Raw genomic sequence first — 23035 nt, 5'->3', positions numbered from 1 at the left:
TGGGAAGAGAGTAATTATTCTGAAAAAGAAAAGTGCAACTAATTTTTTGTATCTCTCTACACTATTTGACTGAGATAAAATTTTCTAAGTCACACAAAATAATTGAGATATTGATTGTGTGTTTTGGAGAAGGAACAGGTAGGTGGAAAGGATTACAATTTACAATAGGAAAGAGAGGAATAAGGCAAAGTTTACAACCGTGAATATGATTTGTCTAATTCTTAGAAAACGACGTGTCTTTTGCTCATATACTGCAATAGGGCTTCTTTTTCTCCTTTTCAAGTTGCGGAATTAGAAACCTAAAAGGCAAAAATACTAAGAAATCACAAATATATAAATATGTCAATTTTATATAAATCCTCCCGTCCCCACGAAATCGTTTGCATCAACATGTTTTTTGTTCACTCCTCTGCTGTTATACATGTCGGTTTGTTTTGGACAATGGTGAAAGTTAATTAGACAATTTGGTAATATCTCACTCAGGTAATCTAACATTTTAAAATTGTTTGAACGAACGCATAACTTGTGCTTACCAAAGCAGCATAAAATATACATTCATATGGCAAATCCGAATGTTAACAGATTCATGACTATGTGAAAGCTACTATAGAATATAAGTTTAGGGTATATAAATTGATTTTTTTCCACATGTTTTTGTGATGTTTTAAACTGTTATCTACTTATTTGTGAACCTTGTGAATATATTGCCTACTTACTTTGTTTTTATTTTGTTAAAAAAAAAAGAAACATCGACTTATTTGAAAAATATCATGAGAATGGACATAAACAGTCAACATCCACTTGCTCCATGTGTTCCTCTTTGCCTCTTCTCAAGTCAGAGTCGAAATCTCTTTTACGTGTTCTGTGGTCGACAAAAAGTTTCACAAACGGAGTTATTAAGCAAACAACGTTTTTTTAAGTAAACAACTTTCCTTTGGTTAATATATTAAGAATATAATAAATATTTACAACTTAATTTACTATTTATTTTTTTCATACACTTTCTAATAAATATCCACTAATAAAATTTAGTTAATTCGAATATTCACAATTAATGTTTTTCAAAAAATATACAAAATATTTTAAAATATAGAAAGAAACAAAAATAAAATCTAGAAAATCTTGTTTTCGGAAATGGAGTTATATATATATATATATATATACTAGTTAATAGTAAAAGGTAAATTTCATGCCTGTTCCAAAACAACGATTGTAGACCAATGGTTCCAGATTTCCTGGTAAAAGCCTTTTTGCCCTATCATCCCCTATGCTACGAGTTTTCTGATTCCAAAAAGTTTTTGATTTGTCCTTCTAGTGTAGCCATGACTAAAATTTAGAGGTGGCTAGTCCCTTAAAATACGGAGAAAAACTAATGGACCTTTACATTGTACTTACTACACTTAACTTATCTCCTTCGGAAACATGTTTTAATGGTTATAGAGTGTGTACATTTTTCCACCAAAAAAAAGTATGTACATTCAGAAAATGGTTATAGATATGATTGTTTCTTCAATTGGTCATCTTACACAATTTTTTTTTTGTTTACCATCTTACACAATATTTGTTTTTCAAAATACCTTGCAATATGGTTTCTTGCTGGAAGCAATATGGAAATCTAAGAAACAAAACTCCAGGTGTTTCAAAAAAAAACAAAGAAACAGAACTCCAGATAAATTATTTTATATATTCCTAGTACATTGCACAGTTATTATGCATAATAAAAAAATTTGTATATACAGTTCTAATGAAAGAAAAAAGGAATCCTATCAAATGATATATACTGAAACAAATATTCGTGCAACCATATTAGGATTCTCAATTTTCATGTACCAGATTAATGATATTTCTTATGAAGTCTCTGAAGTATTTTATATGGAACCGGAGCTTTAAGGTTTAACTCCACATTCATGACACCGAATGTAAGGAAATAAACAAAGTTGCTAGCAAGTATTTTTTCTGTTCATGAAAAAAAATTATTTTAATATTTTTTCTTTATTATATAAAAAGTGTCATTTAGAATTCATATATAACTTCCAGTTTAATATTAATCATATATGTGTCGATTTTATAAATAATTTTATTTATTTCAAATATTATTGGTTGAATATGTTTAACTAACAAGAACTTAATACATTTTAATCAATTATATATGTAATATGTCTAAAAAAGTTAAAGTGATATTTTTTGCGAAACAGAATGAATAATTTAGAAAAAAACAAAGTTGCTAATAAATTATTATTCCATTGGAAATGTGTAGCTTGTCTAAGTTTTTCCGAAAATTAAAACATTAGAAATGTGTAGATTTGTTCGTTATGAACACATTGATCAACACTTTCGCGACAAGTACTAAAAGTTGTTTAACTTAATAAGTTTGGTTAGTAGTTAGATTAGTTAATCTTATTGTATGTAATGAACTTGCGAATCCAACGGGATCGAACTTAACAAAAGAAAGAAAAAAAGCATTCGATGTACGTATATAGTGGCCGGCAATAGGATCGTGGGGAAGTATTGGAAAGGAGTTCTTGATTCATCCATAATTTAATTAGATTTCACTACATGACAAAATGTGAGAATCACTTGCTAGCTCACCGCCCACCCAACCTCCGCTTCACTTCAAAATATTTGCAGTTGAAATAGTTTATCTCTCGTTTCCGATTAATCTACTGTCAAACTCTGATAATATATCATTATCATTGGGCTCGAGTAGGAAGGTAATGCGTTACTAATGGTAACTTACCCTCCAAATGCAGGAGTTCGCAGAGAGATGACATGATTTTCATCGCCCTTACGTGTTTGGACATGTAATATATATATATATATATATATACATGGCCCGATATGATTCGATTTTTCTTGATAAAGAAAACTATCACGATATAGGCATTGATAATCTTGCGGAATGGTGGAATTGTATTTTACGCGATTCTGCAAATATTTTACCAATAAAAAAACTGTGGAATAAAAAAATGCAAAAACGCAAATTTGCATTTTTGCTGACAGAAATATAAAATTTTTTTTGATTAAGTAGAAATGTGAGTTTTAATAGATTATAGAGACAAAATTATAAATTTAATATTTTCATATTACTAAGTAATATGCTAATACCATTTTAAATTTTCAAATAAATAGCAATAATTTTTATGATAAATAGTTATGTTAAATATAACTATTAATTTTTATGTTAATAAATTTAGTTATTTTCATATTATGTAATAATTAGTTTTATATATGATATTTATTTTATTATAAAAGGTGAATACCATAAAAAATATTTTGATCAATTAAATATTTATTCAATTATTTCGCAAATTTTAAATTTTTTGGTAGTTTAATAATTTTTTCCACAGTTTAACTATTTTTTCCTCGATTAAGCGTTGGTTACCAATGGGAGTCATAGTGTTGATCGGCGTCTGTGTTCACAATGATAGAAACTTAAAACTGTGTGCTTTTCTATTACAAATGCTATAGCTAGCTACTGTCGATTTTAAATAGATACTTATGTTTGAAAATTATGTAGAGATGTCGTCAACTGTTGTTCAAAAAAAAAGCAGAGATGTCAGAATTAATTAACTATCGGTACACGAGGTGCCATGTTAATTATTGGGTACGGTAGCTACTAGCTAGGAAATGTCGAAGAGTGAACAAGTAATTTATCAACTCAAACCTAATCAGTACATTATATGATATCATACTCCAACCTTTTTATAAAGAATGTAATTTTAGATTTCTTACACAGATTAAAAAAAAAATTGAAATATGTTTTATTAATTATACATATTTAACCATTAATATTTGAAGTAAATAAAATTATTTACAAAATCAATGCATTTAGCAATTAATATTAAACTTAAAATAAATATAAAACGTATTAAAATTCTAAAAAAAACATTTTTATGTAACAAAAACAAAGGTCAAAATGATTCACTTTGTAAAATAGATGGAGTAAAAGTATTCGTCAATGACATAATTTAGATGAGACTTTTTGTTCCATATAAGCATTAACATTCTGAATTTTGAACACACTGTTTTTTTACCCAATTTAATGTACTGAATAGTAAAAAAATAAACTGGTAATAGAATCAACATGTGACAACTTGTCACACACTTAAGTGCTTTACTACATTTTGAAGGACTAATAACCTACCAGCCTACTTCCTCCGTTTGTTAAAAATGTTGTTTTGGGATTTTATTTTAAATGGTTTTTTAGTATGCATAAAAACTCCTAAATGATATTTTTGAGAAACAGAATGGGTATATTACTCCAATAGACTATGTATTTTTTCTCCAATAATCTATCTTATTAAAAGAGAAGTAACCAATAAAAAATACCCTTTAATTTTCAGTTTTATTTACAATGGCATGCCACTGAGAATTAACTAAGTTTCCTATTTTAATGCTTGTCTTTTTCAGTTTATTTAATGTGTTTTCCAAAATTATTGTTGTCTTTTCTGATTTAGATTCCTTAATTATTGTTGTCTTTTCTGATTAATAAATGTATTTTCCTAATTTGAATTTAAATAATAGATTTAAAAATTTAATATTTTTTCTAGTTTAAATAATAAATTTCCTTAATCATATATTAACCAAAATCGATTTCTCTATATATTTTGTATTAACTTATTAAATATTAAAATCACATAACATAATCAATTTATATAACATATAAATATAATATAAAATAATTTATTCATATATTATTAGTATAATGGTTTCAAAATATAAGTTCAATTAGTTATAAATATTGGATTTGTTTATATGATATACTGTGATATAATAGACAATTAAAATCATAAAATATAATTATTTAACATAATAAATAAATAAAATATTTTTAAAAATGTAATATTAACAATAATGTTATAGAGTTTAATGTACATATATATATTATATCATTAGTACACAGAAAAAAATTAAAGTGAAAAAAATATTTATACAGTTATGGGTCGAATCTATAAATAAATAACAACAACGCAAGATTATTTTCTTTAATAAATTTATTTTAATAGATGTTTTTATTGTTTTTATTGTTTTTATTACTTTCTCAAGATAATGATTTAAGAATCTATTTTTACAAATCGTTTAAAACCTTTTTTCAAAAATTCTGTAGGAAAATAAATTTCACTTTAGTAATATAGATTTTTATTCATAAATTCTTAGTATAATTCTTTCATAATATAAGTCCAATTATTAATAAATATTAGATTCGTTTATATGATGCATTGTGATATAATAGACAACTAAAATCACAAAGTATAATTATTCAAAGTAATAAATAAAATTGCTATGTTTTAAAATGTTATATCAAAAATTATGTAATACATTTTAATTTACAAATATAAATCAAATATATATATATATATATTATACTATTAGTACAAAAAAAATTAAAGTGAAAAGAAATATTTATGCTGAAATTTTTTTATACAGTCACGGGTCAAGCTATAGAAATAAACAACAACAATGCAAGATTATTTTTCTTTAATAAATTTATTTTAATATAAATTATATTTCTAAATATGTTTATATATTTTATGTATTTATAAATTTATTTTATTTGTTTTAAGGGATGTTAAGATTTTGGAATTGGAAAAAAATGATCCACTCCTATATTATTTTTGTTTGGAAACTTAAAATTTTGTATCATAATATTTTATTAAACTTATAATTTTAATTTTATTTTTTATTATAAATGTAAAAGATTAATTATCAATTTAAATTTGTATTTAAATATTACAAATACATAATCTAACATAAATAAAAAGGTAAAAACATAAAATAAATATCCGCATGGTCGGGCGGGTCAAGGTCTAGTTCAAATTAAGTTAGACCAACATTAATGTGTTCCTGTCCAGCGTCGTTGACGCACTTTCCAGAGGTACGTATTTCAGTATTTGTACTTTCAAGCAGAATTATTGGGTAATTATTGAAACTTATTTATTTTCAAAAAATCATAATACGCTTAATTAAATATGTGTAAAAATAATTTCACGAATAAAGTATATTTAGAGACAATCTCATAGTAATCACTTATCACAGCTCACAGACCACCTGACTATTATCGTTACCCTGCCTTGATCACCTTAGGTCCTTAACGTTCTCTTCTCTTTTTTTTGTGCACATAACGTTCTCTTCTCCAAAATACTATAACTTTATATTTTTGATTTGTTTTTTCTTGTAAGTATTTTTGTTTTCTGATGTAAATTCTTTTATTTTATCTGGGTGTTGCTATTTTTGTCCTCTGTCTAAGTTGATGGGTTTTAAATTTGTATGGTCCTTTAAATACAAAGACTAGAAAGAAAACTTTTAAAAAGAAAACTGAGAAGAGAACGTCAGCCGTCACAAGACGGGAGGAAGTAACCAAGTGGTGAGAAGAGAAGAAAAGACCTCGAAAAGAGAGAACGGCGCCGTAGCGGACTAACGGAGAGAGAGTAGATGAAACGTGGTCCCAAGATGGGGCATGAGTGTTCCGTCGTCGGTCCAACGAGTGTTCTTGTTTTTATTGGACATATACATAATACAACCGTACGGTCTCGTTTTCTTGGTTTCAAAATCGAACTTTCCTTCACTATTCGGTGAGCTCTTAAGGTTAAGGCCATAACCATTAACTCAGCTCGACAACATCATCAGTATATGTAACACACACAGTTTATACTTACAGTGACATATAAGTAATTTGATAGATAAAACCATATGGATTTGTTCCTAATTTAAAATATATATAATTATGCAATGTTATGAAAAGAGTAAACTGAATTTAAAACAAAAGGCTCTTTAATTCAGAAAGATTAGCTTCATTTAAAATTTAGTTATGGAAGAAAAGAAATTTAACGATGAAAATATATATGTATATATACTAAATAATAGTATATACGAAAAGCTATAATTATTTAAAATGTGTGTAAGATATGTAAAAATATTTTTGTTAGGAAACTACTAAAAAAAGATTATTGTTAAGTTGAGAAAGTATTTATTACTTCGACATGAATAAGAAGTCTTCAAATAGATTAAAATTATCTGCTATAAAGAGAGTATACGAAGCTTAAGAGCATCTCCAATGTAATATTCCATTTTTTCCTCCAAAATGGAGTAAAAGTGAAAATTGAGTAAAAATACTTCAATCCTACTCCATATCTTACTCTATAATGGAGTGATGAACAAACAAAAATTAGATTACTCCATTTATGGAGTAAACACTATTATGGAGTGAGATATGAAATTGGATTGGAGCAATTCTTACTCCATATTCACTTTTAATCCATTTTTGAAAAAAAAAATGGAGTGGGGTTAGAAATGCCCTAATAAAATAAAAACTATAAAATCCAAAGTCTCAAATCCAAAGGAAAACAATACTTTCAGTTGTCGCGTAAAATGTGCACATTGTGCACCGTGAGATCGAATTTCTATGAGCTTATCGTTGTCACAAGAACTTGTGATTGTGTAATGATTATTATTCCGGTACAAAGCATTTTTATCATCTTAATATTCATTGCCTACTACTCGCTCTGTTTCATAATAAGTGTCACTCTAAGTTCATTTGTGTTATTTTACAATTTCAATGTAAATTATACTAATTTTCAGCTGAAAATTAATTGCAAACTGCACTGATTTTATAAATAATTTTGTTTATCTAAAATACTATTGGTCAAAGAGGTATAATTAATTACAACTTACATATATTTCAACAATTTTCTTAATCTGTGTGAAAAATGTCACAACGACACTCTTTAAGAAACGGAGGAAGTAGTACTTTATATTACTAGAGAAATGGAACTTTTTATTTGTTGAGATATGATAATTTTTTTTTTGTGAAACTGCATTCCATTAAACATGAAAATCTTAATATATTAGAGTTAGAGCATGTTTGGCAACAGTGTCTGCTCTATCATTGTTTGCTTTAGAAATAAACTTAAACTGAATAACATTAAAGCGATTAGATAGAAGGTAGATGATAAATTATTGTCGTTACTTTTTTCCTAATCACCCATGCAAACTGTTTAATACCAAATCAAATGAAAATGTTATGAACATGCATGTCTTGGAGTTAAAATGCTCATCTACGGTACCATGCCCAGTACTAAATCTATTTCACGTTTCTTCACTCATTTAAAATCTATACGTTTGAAAATCTTCAACCACACCTATTACAATCTATTTTCTCATAGGACTTATGTTAAAAGATTCATATTTAAATTATAACATATAATAGCCTAAACAACGAAAATTAAAGTACACTACTATCCATACAGTCACAATGCATATCAGTGATGTTGGGCAAAAACTGTATAGCAAAGAAGAAGCAAATAAAAAAATGAAAGAGAGACAAGTCCAACAAGCAGCTTCATGGTTCACATACCCTGCAATAAAAACTTGCTGCTTTCTTTGGCAATATAGCATGGGCTTCCAATATCTTTTGCCCACTTTTATACTATATATTATTATCTACGTTTATTACCATTTATATAATTACAATGTAACAATATGATTGAAAACATCATTGTTCACTCTGTGATTTTTGAAACTAAGAGCATCTTTATCGCAACCCACATGGATTTTTTATTTTTGTCCAATTAAAAAAAAATTAAAAACAAACTAATCGCAAATTGCTACATGTCAGTAAAGTCCGTGAACAGTGCATAAAACCCTCAACTAACGTTTCTTCTTTTTTTTTTTTGAACAACTCTAACGTTTCTTCTCTAACAAGTTATATAACATGTTTTTTTCTTTTTTGCGAGGTCTATAGTCTGTTTTTCCGCTAAAAACCCTTCCTAGAGACCTCGATAATGGTGCTCTAAGTAAATCTGTTAAGTCTCATAAAATGTAGAAACTATTACTTACAAATCAATACACAGTGCCAAGGAAAATTAGACTAAAATATGGATAGATATATGTGTATATATATATATATATATATCTAATCTATTAAAAGTGAAGTACAAAATTGAATTGACCCTAAATTTTCCCAAATATTTACATTCTCATGCCATTGGTTTAATTAGCTGTCTTTTTATTATATTCCTAAACCACCTAAAAATTCAAGGCACGTAACTTTAATTAAATTGTACCGAATGAACCAAAACTAACTCCTATAAACCCATCTATATAACGTCATTTTCACCAGAGTGTCTTTGTTTATCTTGGTCTGAAATCTGAATAATCTTTTTATTCGCTTGACTAAACTGATTTTTTTAAAGGTCGCGCGCATATCAAATAAAAGTCACAGGTAATACAATCGAAATTGAAATCTACGACAATCCATTTGTTTAGAATATGCTTTTTTTTAATATTCAATATCCACTAAGAAACCTAATTTTCTAAGTTTATAGGTTAGATTTACGGATTTAACAAATAAATATAATAAAATTACAAATAACAAAATTATTACACAAAATTACTATTTTTATAATTTTTAAACTCATAAAAATAATTTCTATGAATATAAATACATCTTTTTATATCATGCTGAACATATTATAATATTTTACGGGTGTTTTACGATTTTTTATTTCATAATAAATTTAGTATTAAAAAGTTTATGAAATTTTATTAGTATGTATTACTAACTGATAACAAATTAAATTACATATAAAGTAAATCAAATAGGATATATGTTGTTATAAATTTACATTATATAAACATCAAAACGTATACGATATGTTTAAATAGTTATTGCAAAATAAAAACTAGACATATAAATTAATTAAATATTTGTAGAGACAACCAAAAATGCTATTATAAAAAAGGTGAATTACATATGATATTTTTTTGGTTGTTGAATATACCAAAATGTTATTATGAAAAAGGGTTTTGATAAAATTCGGATTCCCGAATCCGAAGAACCAAACAAATTTGGTTCAAAATAATATTGAATCTGAACCGAAACTGGTTAAATATTCGTATGAGTTCAAAATTTTGGTATTTAAGAAAATAGAACTCAACCTGATTCAACCCGGAATAGTACAGGTATCCCAATCTATCTAAATCATATATATATACTTAAATATTTTAATTATTTTTAGATTCAATATCCAAAATATATAAAAATATTTTGAAATTTTCCAAAATACTTGAAAATATATACAAATAGTTAAAAATAAATATTTAAAATATTAAAAAAATACTCAAATCACCAAAATAATTAAAATAAATATTGATAATTAATCATATCTGACTTATAAAAATTTAAGTAAACACCCGCACGGGCGTGCGGGTCAAAATCTAGTATCCATTAAAAATAGATAACAAAGAACCGACCATGAAATATTTTTGAATAAATGTTACAAAGGCCTCATCTAAAAAAAAAACTTTGTTTCAACTGATTGTTACCTTTTAAGTAAGATTGCTTATGATAATTCTTCCGGATCTCTGGAAAAAGTCTATTATTTAGTTGTATCAATCACCAGTTTTTAACAAATTTAGAGGAATTATATCGCCTAAAAAGGAAAAGTACTTAAACTAGCTCGTGTTTTGGTTTTTGCGATAAGCGTGACTATCCTGATACATGATTACAACATCCAATAATCACTACTAAACCAATCAGGTGAGTTGAATTTTCTGTCAAAATTGTGTTGTCGTAACATGCATATTTTGCCACCTTTTCCATGTGAATGCTATGAAATACGAACACCAGTGACCAATAAAAAGTGTTGCCGATTACATCAAAACATTTCAATTAGTATTTGGAAACTCAACCCTACACTAGTTAGTAAAGTCGATGCGATATACTTGACCATTGGTCACAGTGTTTCAAACTCAATTTCCATTTTAAAAGTTTCTTCAAAAAAATTAATATACTTCGTATTCGCCACTCAACTTTCTCTCAAGCCAAATTTAAGAAGCTAGTAAACTGAAAGAGTTTATAGTACTCGCATATAAATTTTGCAGGAAAGAAGTCACGGTTATTGAGTTTTACTAATTCTAAAAATAAGATTATTGAGTTTTACTCGCAATCCGCAATTGAGTAATACTACAATGGTTCCAAAATATTACAGTGCATTTTGTTGGCGCAACGTCCTAGGTTGTTGTCTGCCACGTTAGCCACCAGCTGTAATAAAAGAGACGGGTAAAGGTTAAAGCAATAAAGAACTACCCGTAACGGTCTCTTGATTTTTACAAACAACTTGCTTTGCAGAAATGACCAAAAGCACACCCTTGTGGTAAAACAGAAAAGCTTCGTACGGAGGTTTTAGATTAAAGACCTAATCACCTGCCACTAAATTTAATTAAGTATTCTGGTCAAAAGTAGGACTGGCCGTGTCTCTGGTATCACGTGACCTGAATCTCTAATTACGATAACCGTTAAACAAAGTAGTATGATTAAATTATGTTCAAAAAAATAGTATAATTATTAAGATAAAACTGTACATGTTTTCCCTCTTTGCCACCTGCCATGGAAAGGCACGTCCCAGCCGTTGGATTGGACCCAATTTTATAGTTACACATGTCAATATCCCACTCATTTGACTTATGCAGCTCGCACCCCGGTGATAATCTTGTCAAACTAATCTACATAATTCAGCTTTGATATAATTATAACATACTTAGCCAAAAAACTATATGTATAATAAAAATAAAAAAGAGAACCGATTTTGTGTTTTCATTATTATAAATGTCCTTTTCTAGTCAAATTTCTTGTTTACTTATTTTTTATTAAAATTTTCAATGTGAAACTAGTTGTGGTTTAGTAAACAAGACATACAATATCTTGTACTAGCTCATTTTGATGTGTCAACCCCAAAATGCTCTTTGGGGGTCAGTCTTTAGTTTAAAGCTATCAATATATACATAGTTAGAAAGTTCAGTCTTTCTGTAACCAAAATGAAAGATAAAAATCAACGAGTTATATATAAACATATTTGCATACAATTTTTTCTGTATATCTAGTAAGGATGTTAATGTGGGTAAAATAATCCAACCCAACCCAACCCACAAATAATTCAACCCAATTTATACCCAACCCATAAAAACCCAGAAACATCAAAGCTAAAATTTAACCCATAAAAATAACTCAAGTGTGTATAGGGTTTATCCATGGATACCTAAATTACTACTTTATTTATTCTAAAAAAAATCATGTAAAATATTAATATCATTAATGTGAGATATTTTTCCGGTTTAGACGGAAAATTTTGGTTTTCCGGTTTTAGTGGGAAAACTCGGTTTTCGGATTTTGGCGAAAAAACTCGGTTTTCGAGTTTTGGCGGAAAAACTTGGTTTTCGGATTTTGGCGAGAAAACTTGATTTTCTGATTTTGGCCAAAAAAGGTTTTGGCGGGAAAAACTCGATTTTCCGATTTTGACGGGAAAACTCGGTTTTCCGGTTTTGGCGGGAAAAATCGGTTTTCCGGTTTTGGCGGAAAAACTCGATTTTCTGGTTTTGGCCAGAAAAATTAGTTTTGGTTTTGGCGGGAAAACCCCGGTGTTCCGGTTTTGGCGGGAAAACTCGGTTTTCTGGTTTTGGCGGAAAAATTCGGTTTTCCGGTTTGGCGGAAAAAACTCGGTTTTCCGGTTTTCGCCGGATTTTTTTTTTTTTGGCGGGAAACCCGGGTTTTCCGGTTTGGCGGAAAGACTCGGGTTTCCGTTTTTGGCGGAAAACCTCGGTTTTTCAGTTTTGGCGGAAACCCCTGGTTTTCTGGTTTTGACGGTAAAATTTGGTTTTCCGGTTTGGCGATAAAACTTGGTTTTCCGGTTTTGGCGGAAAAACTTGGTTTTACGTTTTTGGAGGGAAAACTCGGTTTTCTGTTTTTGGCGGAAAAACTCGATTTTCGGATTTTAGCGAGATTTTCGGGTTTTGGCGAGGAAACTCGGTTTTCGGGTTTTGGCAAAAAAACTCGGTTTTCGGGTCTTGTTGAGAAAACTCGGTTTTCCGATTTTGGTTGAAAAATATGTGTTTTGATTTTGCCGGATTCTTTTTTTTGGTTCTGACAGAAAAAACGTTTTTGCAAATTTTTTTATTTAATTAAAATAGTAGAAAATATAATCATATAATGAAAATCCATGGGTACCCCCACTATAAATATGGGTTTTAAAATTTATACCCATGCTTAACCCAATTAATTTTGGATAGATAAAAACCCAACCCAATATTAGTGGTTTGGGTAAACCCATGGACAATCACCCATGTTAAGTTGTTAACATCCCTAATATCTAGTAACTTTTTTTTTGTCAACCTGTATATCTAGTAACTTTCTGCGATTAATTGGAGAAAAACATTTTTTACGATATACGGTAGCAAAAATCCATATATAATTAAATACAGTAGCAAAAAAGACCCGGAGAAAACACTTATCAGCCGTTTCAAGGTCCTATAAAATAGTCACTCAGTCTCTCTCTCTCTTTTACTACTCCTACATGTGCTCTGCCGCTTTTAAATCTCCGTCTTCTTCCTCGTGTCACACTTTCTCACACTCTGCAAAAAAACATTTTCTTTCCTAAAATCTCCAATCCAAGAAAAATCAAAGCTTAAAGCTTTCACTACAAAAGGGGCATCTTCCTCTTTACCTCTCGGTAACCAAACGTTGCGTTTGTGTTATATTCCATTTTATAAGAGAATAATAACAAAAAGCTCTTTTTTTTTCTTTTTAACTTTCTCGGAAAATCTTCGCTTTCCCCTTTCCTCTCTAGCAGTTTTCTATAAAAAAACTTCTCCTTCTTTGTTCTGAAGAGGAGCGTCTCTCTTGTTCTTCAAGTTTCTTCCTCTGCTTTTTTCTAAAGTCTTATCTTTATCTTTGTCTCTTTCCTTTTTTTTCCTCTCTTTGCTTTTTCAAATGCTTTTTCAATCTCTCTGATATATACACACAGAACACAGTCCAAGTAACAGAGAGAGAGAGAGAGAACAAATGGAACCGGAGAAGAATCTCGTTCTCCCGAAGATCAAATTCACCGAGCACAAAACCAACACGACAAGAACCGTACAGAGTCGTCACCACCATCATCAACAGCCAAGGCTTATCCGTATCTCCGTCACCGACCCAGACGCAACAGACTCCTCCAGCGACGAAGAAGAAGAACACCAGCGTTTCGCCTCAAAACGCCGTCGTATCAAGAAGTTCGTCAACGAAGTAGTTCTTAACTCTGCCGCTACTACTACTACTACTTCCACCACTCAAATCGAACCAAAGAGGAGAAGGAATAGACCGGTTATCATCAAACCGGAACCGGCTCCCGCTCCGGAATATAAGAAGTACCGAGGAGTGAGACAGCGTCCCTGGGGAAAATGGGCGGCGGAGATAAGAGACCCCCTCCGCCGCGTCCGCCTCTGGCTCGGAACTTTCAACACGGCGGAGGAAGCCGCCTTGGTCTACGACAGCGCCGCGATTCAGCTCCGCGGCCCCGACGCTCTCACCAACTTCTCCGTCTCCCCGCCGACGGCGGATACCAAATCTCCCAAGAAGAAGAGCAAAACCAAAGACGACGTCGCTTCATCCTCCTCCGCCACCAGCAGCGACTGCCTCCGATCTCCGGTGTCCGTTCTCCGATCTCACTTCACCGTCGACGAAACCTCGGCGGTTATCGTCAAGGAGGAGCCCTCGGCGACGACGGCGGTGTCGGAGACTTTCTCCGATTTCTCGGCGCCGATGTTCGCGGACGATGATTTGTTCGATTTCCGGAGCGACTTTCTCGCCGGAGAGTTGTTCGGAGAAGATGTATTCGCGGATACGTGCACTGGTATGAACTTTGGATTCGATTTCGGATCATCCGGATTACCCAACTGGCACGTGGAGGACCATTTTCAAGATATCGGGGATCTATTCGGGTCGGATCCTCTTTCTGTTTAAATAAATTTTATTAATAACCGGCCGTTATTATACGGACGGCGAAGTTTTGTACCGGTGAGAGATATAGCCTTGATGTTTGTTTTTATCTTCTTCTTTTTTTTCTACTTTTTGTGCTTATATGAAATGAAATTGTATTAATGTTGTTAATGTTTTTAATGGTAATATTAATTAGTAAGTAATTAACTAAATTATTAACGTTTAGTTCAAAAAGTCACTCTGTTCACTGGGGGGGTGGGGTTTCTTTGCTCCACGTGCTCTGGGCTCTATCTCCTTTTTATTTTTGGTCGACTGAAAATTCCCTTCGTTTTCGCCTTTTTGTTATTAATCTTTTCGCTTTTCTTGTTGGTGGGTATTAATGTATTGATGTAGCTTTAGCTTAAGTATTATTATTACACACGGTTAGAAGCTAATTTATAAGGTTAAAATGCAAGTAGGGTGATGTGCCAGGTGGATTGACTGAGACTACTAGATACGAGGGAAGAGAGAATCTAAGTCTGATTTGAAATGTGAAATGTGGCCACATCAGAGAAGCTATGTTTTGGCAGTTTTTTGATAAGTCTCATGAGGTTTACCTGAGAGAAAGCAGTGGGAGTAGCTGATTGACTATAACTCTTCAACCGCATACTACAAGTTTTTACACTCAATTGAGTTATCCGTCAGATATTCATTTTGCCATGTTTTGAAATACAAATTTATAAAAAGGATTAGATTTTCATTATCTCTTACTCGCATTTTTGGGTTTATCTGTGGTTACTAAATGGTCTTCCTAATAGCTAGCTAGTTTTATGTTCAGGTGTTGTGTCATTCTCTTCTATAAATTGGTATTTGTGATGGGAAAATTAGCCTGTTTGGTGTAATCCAGTTTTTAATATTTTAGTCCCTGTATACCATCCCAAGTGAACCATCAATCTGTTAAGAAAAGAGACGAGTTTTAACAAGTTTGGTCATGGTCCGCGCGCTGCTGGTTCTATATCGATTGCATCGGAATATAACCATGGTTTCCCAAAACTAGTACAACCAATCTATGTCAAAATATGTTAATATCCCTCAGCTTGCTTGGAATGACTTTGGTCCACCTGAACAAGAAAGCATGTGGAATCATTGAGGTTATTATTCTTCTTTAATCAATGCATTGATGTTCTTTGTTTTCTGGTGAGAACCTAAGGTTATTGTCCCATAATCCTAGATTTCCTACGAAGCAATATTCGGCGTTGAACCTAGACTGATGATATCTTTTGTCCATCTTGTGGTCACTATTTGATTACTGTAGTTTGCTTTTTTATTATATTTTTTTTGTCGAATTAGCTATATTTTGTTTCAGACCCAACCATTTCTTGATGGCTTCCTGTTATTTTTGTTAACTAAATCAATGCGTTAAATCAAGTTTACTTTTGTGGATCGCTTCTTCTATCTAGATTTTTTTTTTTTGTTTCTTGTTGTATAGAATATTATTTTAAGTTCATCTGAGATATCGTTTGCATAAATCTTTGTTGGAAAAAAAGTTTATTTCATTAGGTTACTTGGATATTTATCGTAGATCGTCAAGAGTTTTATCGTCAAGAGTTTTACTTGGATATTTATTGAATCGAACCGTTCCAACCTGAAAATCTGATTTCTTTAACGAAGAAAGTAAGACTTGTTACTCTGTTGATCAGATGCATAGTCGACATTTCTGATAAAACACGAAAAAGCGACGATTTACATATAATTGATAAATCAATTTAAAAAATCTCAAAATATATATTTAAAAGATTGAAAATACAGAGATGTGCAGGGAAAAAAACTGACGCGTAGGTTAGAGCCGCAACTACTCGAGAAAGAGCAGAGTCATGTCGCTTTCTCTAGATATCCTTTTTTCTTCTGCCCGTAAAAGAGGTTCAGAGGCTACATCTCTTTGGCAATTATTTTAAAATTATTTTATATAAATTTTTGAAAAGTTCTGGCAATATTCAGAAATAACCATGCAAGTTGCTGAATTTTCAAGTGTAAGATATACTACATTTGTTGTTCAAAAAAGATATACTAGTACATTCTAATAATCTACTGTATAAGGGAAAAAGGAAGAAAATAGGTCCAAATATTTATTACATATACAATTCAAATACGTGGGTTGGGTTTATTAGCGAATTTAGAATGTATCTACTATGATGAATATGTAGATACGGAAAATAAGAAGTATTAAATGGCTAGGCCCCATTTCGTAAAATATTCATGTGAACTACGTGATTTTTCATGCATACCCATCAATCTTTATTTTTTGAAAATGAAAATATGTTCATACCCATATATTCCGCTGTGCTATAATTTAAACTCCCATGTTAACATGAGTATTATTTAAAACAAAAACTCTCATTTAAATTTCACAGCTATATAACATATTCTACCGACATGACCAAGAAAAGAGAGTAAATGACTGATTTAATTGTTAAGAACTAATCAAGCGTAAATAGAAGTTTGTTTAATCACCAAAGACAATGTAGTCTTGAGTGATTTCAAATGATCTGCCGCATATCTAAGAGATTGTTACATTTACATATATTTCGTTATTGAAGAAAAAGAGTAAAATCACATGACTTTACAGTGCCCTTTCCCGATTTTGTAAGGCTTGAATATGGTCATGGGCCAAAGATATGCATGCATATACAATCACACATTATAATATAGTGTCCCCTCATGCAAAGATTTGGTTTGTCACAAAATTCCAGAGCTCTTGTAAGATTTATTCTAAAAGATAAATGGGGACCTTTCATGAGATCTTCTCTGTGATTTTCTAATTTTGACTAACTGTTGAATAAAAATACATATCATGATAAATCTTACGTTCATGCATGCATTCAGAACTTATTAAATAAAATAAGTAAACAAAACTCTTTTACCCAAAAAGTAAAACAAACTCATGCAAAAAAAGAAGAAGAAGCAAACTACGCCGTTCACGTCATGACATGATTCAATGATTACTACCGTGTGTCTAAAGTAATTTTCGTTATTTAAGATATCCAATTTTTTGTTTGGCTTTACTTCACGAATTCTAAATAATACAAGTTTTTCTTCAAAAAAATATTATCTTTAACATAATATAAAACATAAATAATTTAATGAAATTATATGTTTCATAAAATTTTAGAATTAATTAAATGTTTTTATAAAACATAAAATTTTAAAAGAACTATAGTTTTTATAAAGAGTTTATATTTCTTTCTTAATTTAATATTTTTATAAGTAGTTTTATAAATAAAAATAATAGTTATATGTTAAAATAATAATTATATAAAATTATATATTTAAAACTATATATTTAATTTTATATACATATATTTATATAAAAGCCAGAATAGATAAGTTATTCAATTACAAATTTTTTAGTATTTATGATTTCTATAACGAATACTAATTTTTAATATTTGTTTTCATTTTGAATAGTTATGAATATTTAGATTTTTGGATTTAGTCGAAACGAAGAATGAATATAATCAAAATTAACAGATAAAATGCTTCCGCCTACTAATTATTCATACAGAGAAAGAATTAACAAACATGTAGAGGACCCCCACTATGATGACGCGTCTCAGCTATGAAAATGTACGGCTTCAGGATCCCAGGGTCCAGCGAATCTGGACCGTCCATTTGGTTTAGCTCAAACGTACTGGGTTAAGTCCTTGGATAAGCCGTGGAATGGTTGAAATTGAACCAGGTGTCTACTGGATACTTTAGAGCTGGGAAGTAATCACTTAACCTATGCCAAATGTGAAGAATTTTGTGAACAGGATCATACCAGGATTCTTTTATCTGTACCGGTCCAGGACTGTCCTGGTCAAAGAACATTGTGTCAAACATTCAACGCTATCTTGACCTAAGTTGACTTTATCGTGCATGACTTGACCTCAGTTGATATGTTGAAAAAATTGAGTCCAATTCAATTTAAAACTTGGATTTGAGAAAAACCATAAAATCGTTGTGCCAAAAAAAAACCCGTAAAATCGACAAAAAAATCAATAAAACTAATGATCTAGGCTTAACTTCAAATCTCGGTTCTAAAAATCAACACACGATTAATATTTTTTAGTTATCATTAAAATTAAATATTTCACGATCAATATTTAACTATCACTGTTGCTTAATTAATTTTCGATTAAATTATATTTTCTTAAGAAATAATGTAAAAAATATCTTTATGGTTTCTTATATACTATTTTATTTGTTCATATTCAGTAAATTTTTATTAGTTGTAAGAATAAATAATTTCTGTAATTTTAAATGTTTAATTTTAGTTTACATAGTGTTCATTTTTAGTTGTTAATGTATATATAGTTAGACTATGTTTATTATTTATTTTTAATCAATAAAAGATAACATATATATACGTATATATATAAACTAGAAAACTATTCGATGGATAGAACCGTTTTAATCAATTAATCAGTAATTATACCGAATTAGTATTCAGTCCGGTTTTCAAAATATTGCTATCACTCATTATTCATTTTCGTCAATTTTCAACAAATAGATGCACACTCGTTACTGAATTTAGCAATTGATGTATCTGCTATTAATTTTTTTTTCATTTACGAAAAATATTAACAAAATATTAACGTTACAGTACATGTGAGTAGTCCTTGTCTAACTGAAAATTGAGAAAGATAGTGAAAAATCTAAGATTAATATTGATTTTTGGTTGATACAGTTAAATTTGTGAAACCAGGATCTCTAATTAACACTATACGCTATGCTGTTAATTAGTCGACATACCAAAAGTATTCTTAGAAGAATCATAAAGAAATGATTTAGTTTTAAAACTTTCTGCCAATATTGTTTCGAAACTTATCAAAAAGTCCATGATATGTAACTACAAACCTATGATTGACTTTGGTCCACCGAAATTCAAGATATAATGATATAAATCAAAACTTTGATATATATGTATTATTGTATGTTTGTACATATACACACAGTCTACATATTCATATAATGATATACACGGTAGAAATATCAGATGCGTTTGCACAAATCAGTTTCAAAAAAAAAAATATCAGATGCGTAAACATTTTTAGAATGCATAGTAAGAAAATACATGTGGAATAGAAGGTGACTGAGACAGTGTCTCATGAAAAGTGGCAGAGACACATTAATAAAGAACATTAAAAGAAGGACCAAAGAAATTAAATGATGTCTTTTAATTTCATATTTCACGTACCATTCTCGTGCTATTCCCATGCACTTAACATGTTCGCTGTGGCTTCTTCCTTAAAATTTTACTGAACTAACCTTCCAACTACCTTTTCGGTTATGTTATCTCATATTTCCATTCTTACTTCCCTCGCCATAATGCACAAGCTAATTTGAGTTTGAATATTTGTACTATTGGTACCACAACGTTACTATTTTCCTACGTTAAAGTCACTGCTTAAAGAACATCATAAATATCCCCGGGTTATAAGGTTCTTCTATAGTAACATTTGTCCTGTGAAGGCTTTGATCATCTTTTACGAACAAGTGTTGGTCTATAATTAAAACATCCCGACGTACATTTGAAATGTCTATATGATCATTCCTATACTAAAATACACACAGCTAAGAAGGACGACTTAACTAGCAACATATTACAGCCTTCGATAAATTTAAGACTCTACTTGCTAAAGATGCACCATGTCGAGTTTAATCCAGACATAATACCAATACAAAAAAAAACTTTAGCCAACAGATAAAACTTAGAGCACGTCAAATATAAATTAGAATGCACAAAAGAATAAATAATATCGAATTTTATGATCAGTAAGACAGTAATCAGATATTCTCCCTTATGTTTTTGCTAAATCAAATTGTTTTTCTTTTCTTTTCTTTTCAAAACGTTATAAATAATGGTTGAGTATGTTTTGTCATGTTGAAGCCGTTGTCCAAGGACTCGAAAGTAAACATTATGGGCTGATAAAGGCTTTGAATGGCTTTGTTGAACTAACCAGAGTGGCTTTTCTGGCATACATTCAACAATCAACATAAACCAAGCCATTCACACCATGACATGATCTGACGGTTTCCACCACTGACCATGAGTATGTTTGGAAATGGAACCCACCATTGATGACGCGTCTCATCTATGAAAAATGTTCGGCTTCAGATTCTGTGGTGGATGCACGAGAATTTTTTTTTTTTTTTTTTTTTTAATAGACAACCATTAATGAGGATTTTACTTGATTTTCGTTCTTTCATATTTTTTGGAAAGTTTAGCAAAAATAAAAACTATGGAAAGTCTCGACTCTCGATAAAGTAATATTGTTCTGAAACTGCCGTCTACCGCCAGAAAATTAAAATCAAGACAAAAGCAACAAACAAAACAGATTTTATTCACGAGGTATACATAACAGATGAACACGATTTATTCAGTTTTTATATTAAAAACACGCACAATACGAACTTTTTAGATTTTTTTTTGGTTAACAATTTTTTTAGTTTTCTTATTTCACAATTTCACGTTACAAATAATATATTCGGTAATATAATGGCGTATCTCTTTTCCCCTTGTAATTTGAGGGAAATAGAGCCAACCATTGGTCACAATCACAAATGTCATGGTAAGCAGCCAAGACACCACTGGTCTCACTGTCCAACGCTGCCCAAACGCTGACCTTTTCACCACCATTTCTGCCGCAGTGCAAACCCCATGCAGCACATAAAACAAAGTGATCTCCCAGGAAGGCGTTTCATAGCTTGTGTAGAGGAGATTGAAGTTCGTGAAACAGACCAGAGGCAAGGAAAGTCGCAAACCCCCGATAAACATAGCCAAACCGGAGTTTGATTTACCCTTCAGAGGAAAGTAGAAAGCTGACCGGAGAAGGGAAGACACCATTGGATTCCACCGGGGACCCCAGAAGTCTTGAAGAGAGGTGGCTAGGTAAGGTTCATCGAATACTGGCTTAAGATCGCACCCAAGAATGATAGTGAACAGAAATTTGACGGTGTTTAATGCAATCTCAAGTGGCAAGTACATATATAAAGATATATAACCACCCATAACAGAACCGTGGGAAGATTATGTTTGTAACCCCGCATATGTAACATTAACATCACTGCACATATTGCAACTTTAGTGGGGAAAACCCAAGTGGGAGAAGTAGATTGAGATTTAGGGGTTTTTCCAAGTCTTTCGATGGGAAGGAAAGTGAAGCACAAAAATCCAAAAAGACTTGTGGGAAGTGGGAAAAGAGGACCTTTATCAAATGAAAAGAGGATGAGCTTTAATATTCCCATCCCTGTGAGGGTAAACGTTATGATGGAAATGAACAATACTGAGGAGAAGAAGATGGGGAAAACAAAGAACTGAACACATACTGGAAGAATAGAGAGTAATCGAGGAGCCCCAGCTTTGATTCTAGACGGTATGTAGTAACAATAAATTACGGAGACTATTGCGGAAATGTATACCAGGGCAAATCTCTTGATTTCTTCCTCCATGTCTTACTTATTTTTTGTGTTTGCTGGTAATGATGATCTTCCAATCATCGAGGTTTTTTATCTTGGTTGTTGTGTGTATCTGAAGTAGCAGGAATGTGTATTAGACTATTTGCACTTGTGGTTTAACAGGTAGACAAATGATGGAACGGGTTTGCTTCGACGTTCTCCCTTCTGAGGCTGGCTCTTGCGCACGTTCTACTTTCTAAGGCTGGCTCTTGCGTACGTTCTCTCTCCCTTCTGAAGCTGGCTCTTGTGTACGTTTTACCTTTTAAGGCTTATTCTTATGTCAACAGTTTTATTTCTTTTGTAAGAGTACATGTCAACAAATATATGTATGTTCATGTATTCACTCATCAATTATCAAATGCGAGATAATGCATTTCTCATGTACAACATACGTTTAATTTGTTTTTCGGACAACTAGTTTTCCACATTTCTCTATGTTACGCAGTTTCAATGGATGACCGCTTTTTGACTCAACTGGCTCTTTGATCTGCTTGCTTAAACCCAAGAAACAGCCGTTGACGTGTTCATGAGAGTAATTCTAGGTTTTGAAATGATCGATATCTTATTCTCTTTCTTGTGAAACATGCGAAGCTTATGTATTGTTTAATTTGGTATAATAATTGAAAAGGTATAATAATAACTGAAAAAGGTATAATAATTGAAAATTTATTGTTGAGTTCATATAACCAGTTTTGAAAAACCATTGCGCCAAGGCTATATATGTACATTATGGGCTGATCTCTCTTATAAAAAAAGTTGAGAAAATAGCAAATTTTTTCTATTCCTAAATAATAAATATGTAAAAGCAAA

General features: G+C 30.9%; 2 protein-coding genes across 2 annotated transcripts; one reads left to right on the top strand and one right to left on the bottom strand.

Moving 5' to 3' along the window:
* The first annotated feature begins 13259 nt into the window (after window positions 1-13259).
* On the top strand, window positions 13260-14952 carry LOC108853698 (ethylene-responsive transcription factor CRF2). The gene has a single exon (XM_018627115.2). The coding sequence runs from the start codon at window positions 13835-13837 to the stop codon at window positions 14771-14773; it is 939 nt and encodes a 312-aa protein (XP_018482617.1). The 5' UTR covers window positions 13260-13834; the 3' UTR covers window positions 14774-14952.
* A 5733-nt stretch (window positions 14953-20685) lies between these two features.
* LOC130510503 (probable long-chain-alcohol O-fatty-acyltransferase 9) lies at window positions 20686-21755 on the bottom strand. Its single transcript, XM_057006883.1, has 2 exons — window positions 21394-21755; window positions 20686-20740 (listed from the first exon to the last, which is right to left on the bottom strand). Exons 1-2 carry the CDS (start codon window positions 21753-21755, stop codon window positions 20686-20688), a joined length of 417 nt encoding a protein of 138 aa, XP_056862863.1.
* Between the last annotated feature and the right edge of the window lie 1280 nt (window positions 21756-23035).

This window comes from Raphanus sativus, chromosome 4 (assembly GCF_000801105.2).
Source record: "Raphanus sativus cultivar WK10039 chromosome 4, ASM80110v3, whole genome shotgun sequence".
NCBI classification, from domain to species: Eukaryota; Viridiplantae; Streptophyta; class Magnoliopsida; order Brassicales; family Brassicaceae; genus Raphanus; species Raphanus sativus.
The sequence above is the reverse complement of the archived record's forward strand: the minus strand, read 5'-3'. Positions and strand labels throughout refer to the sequence as shown.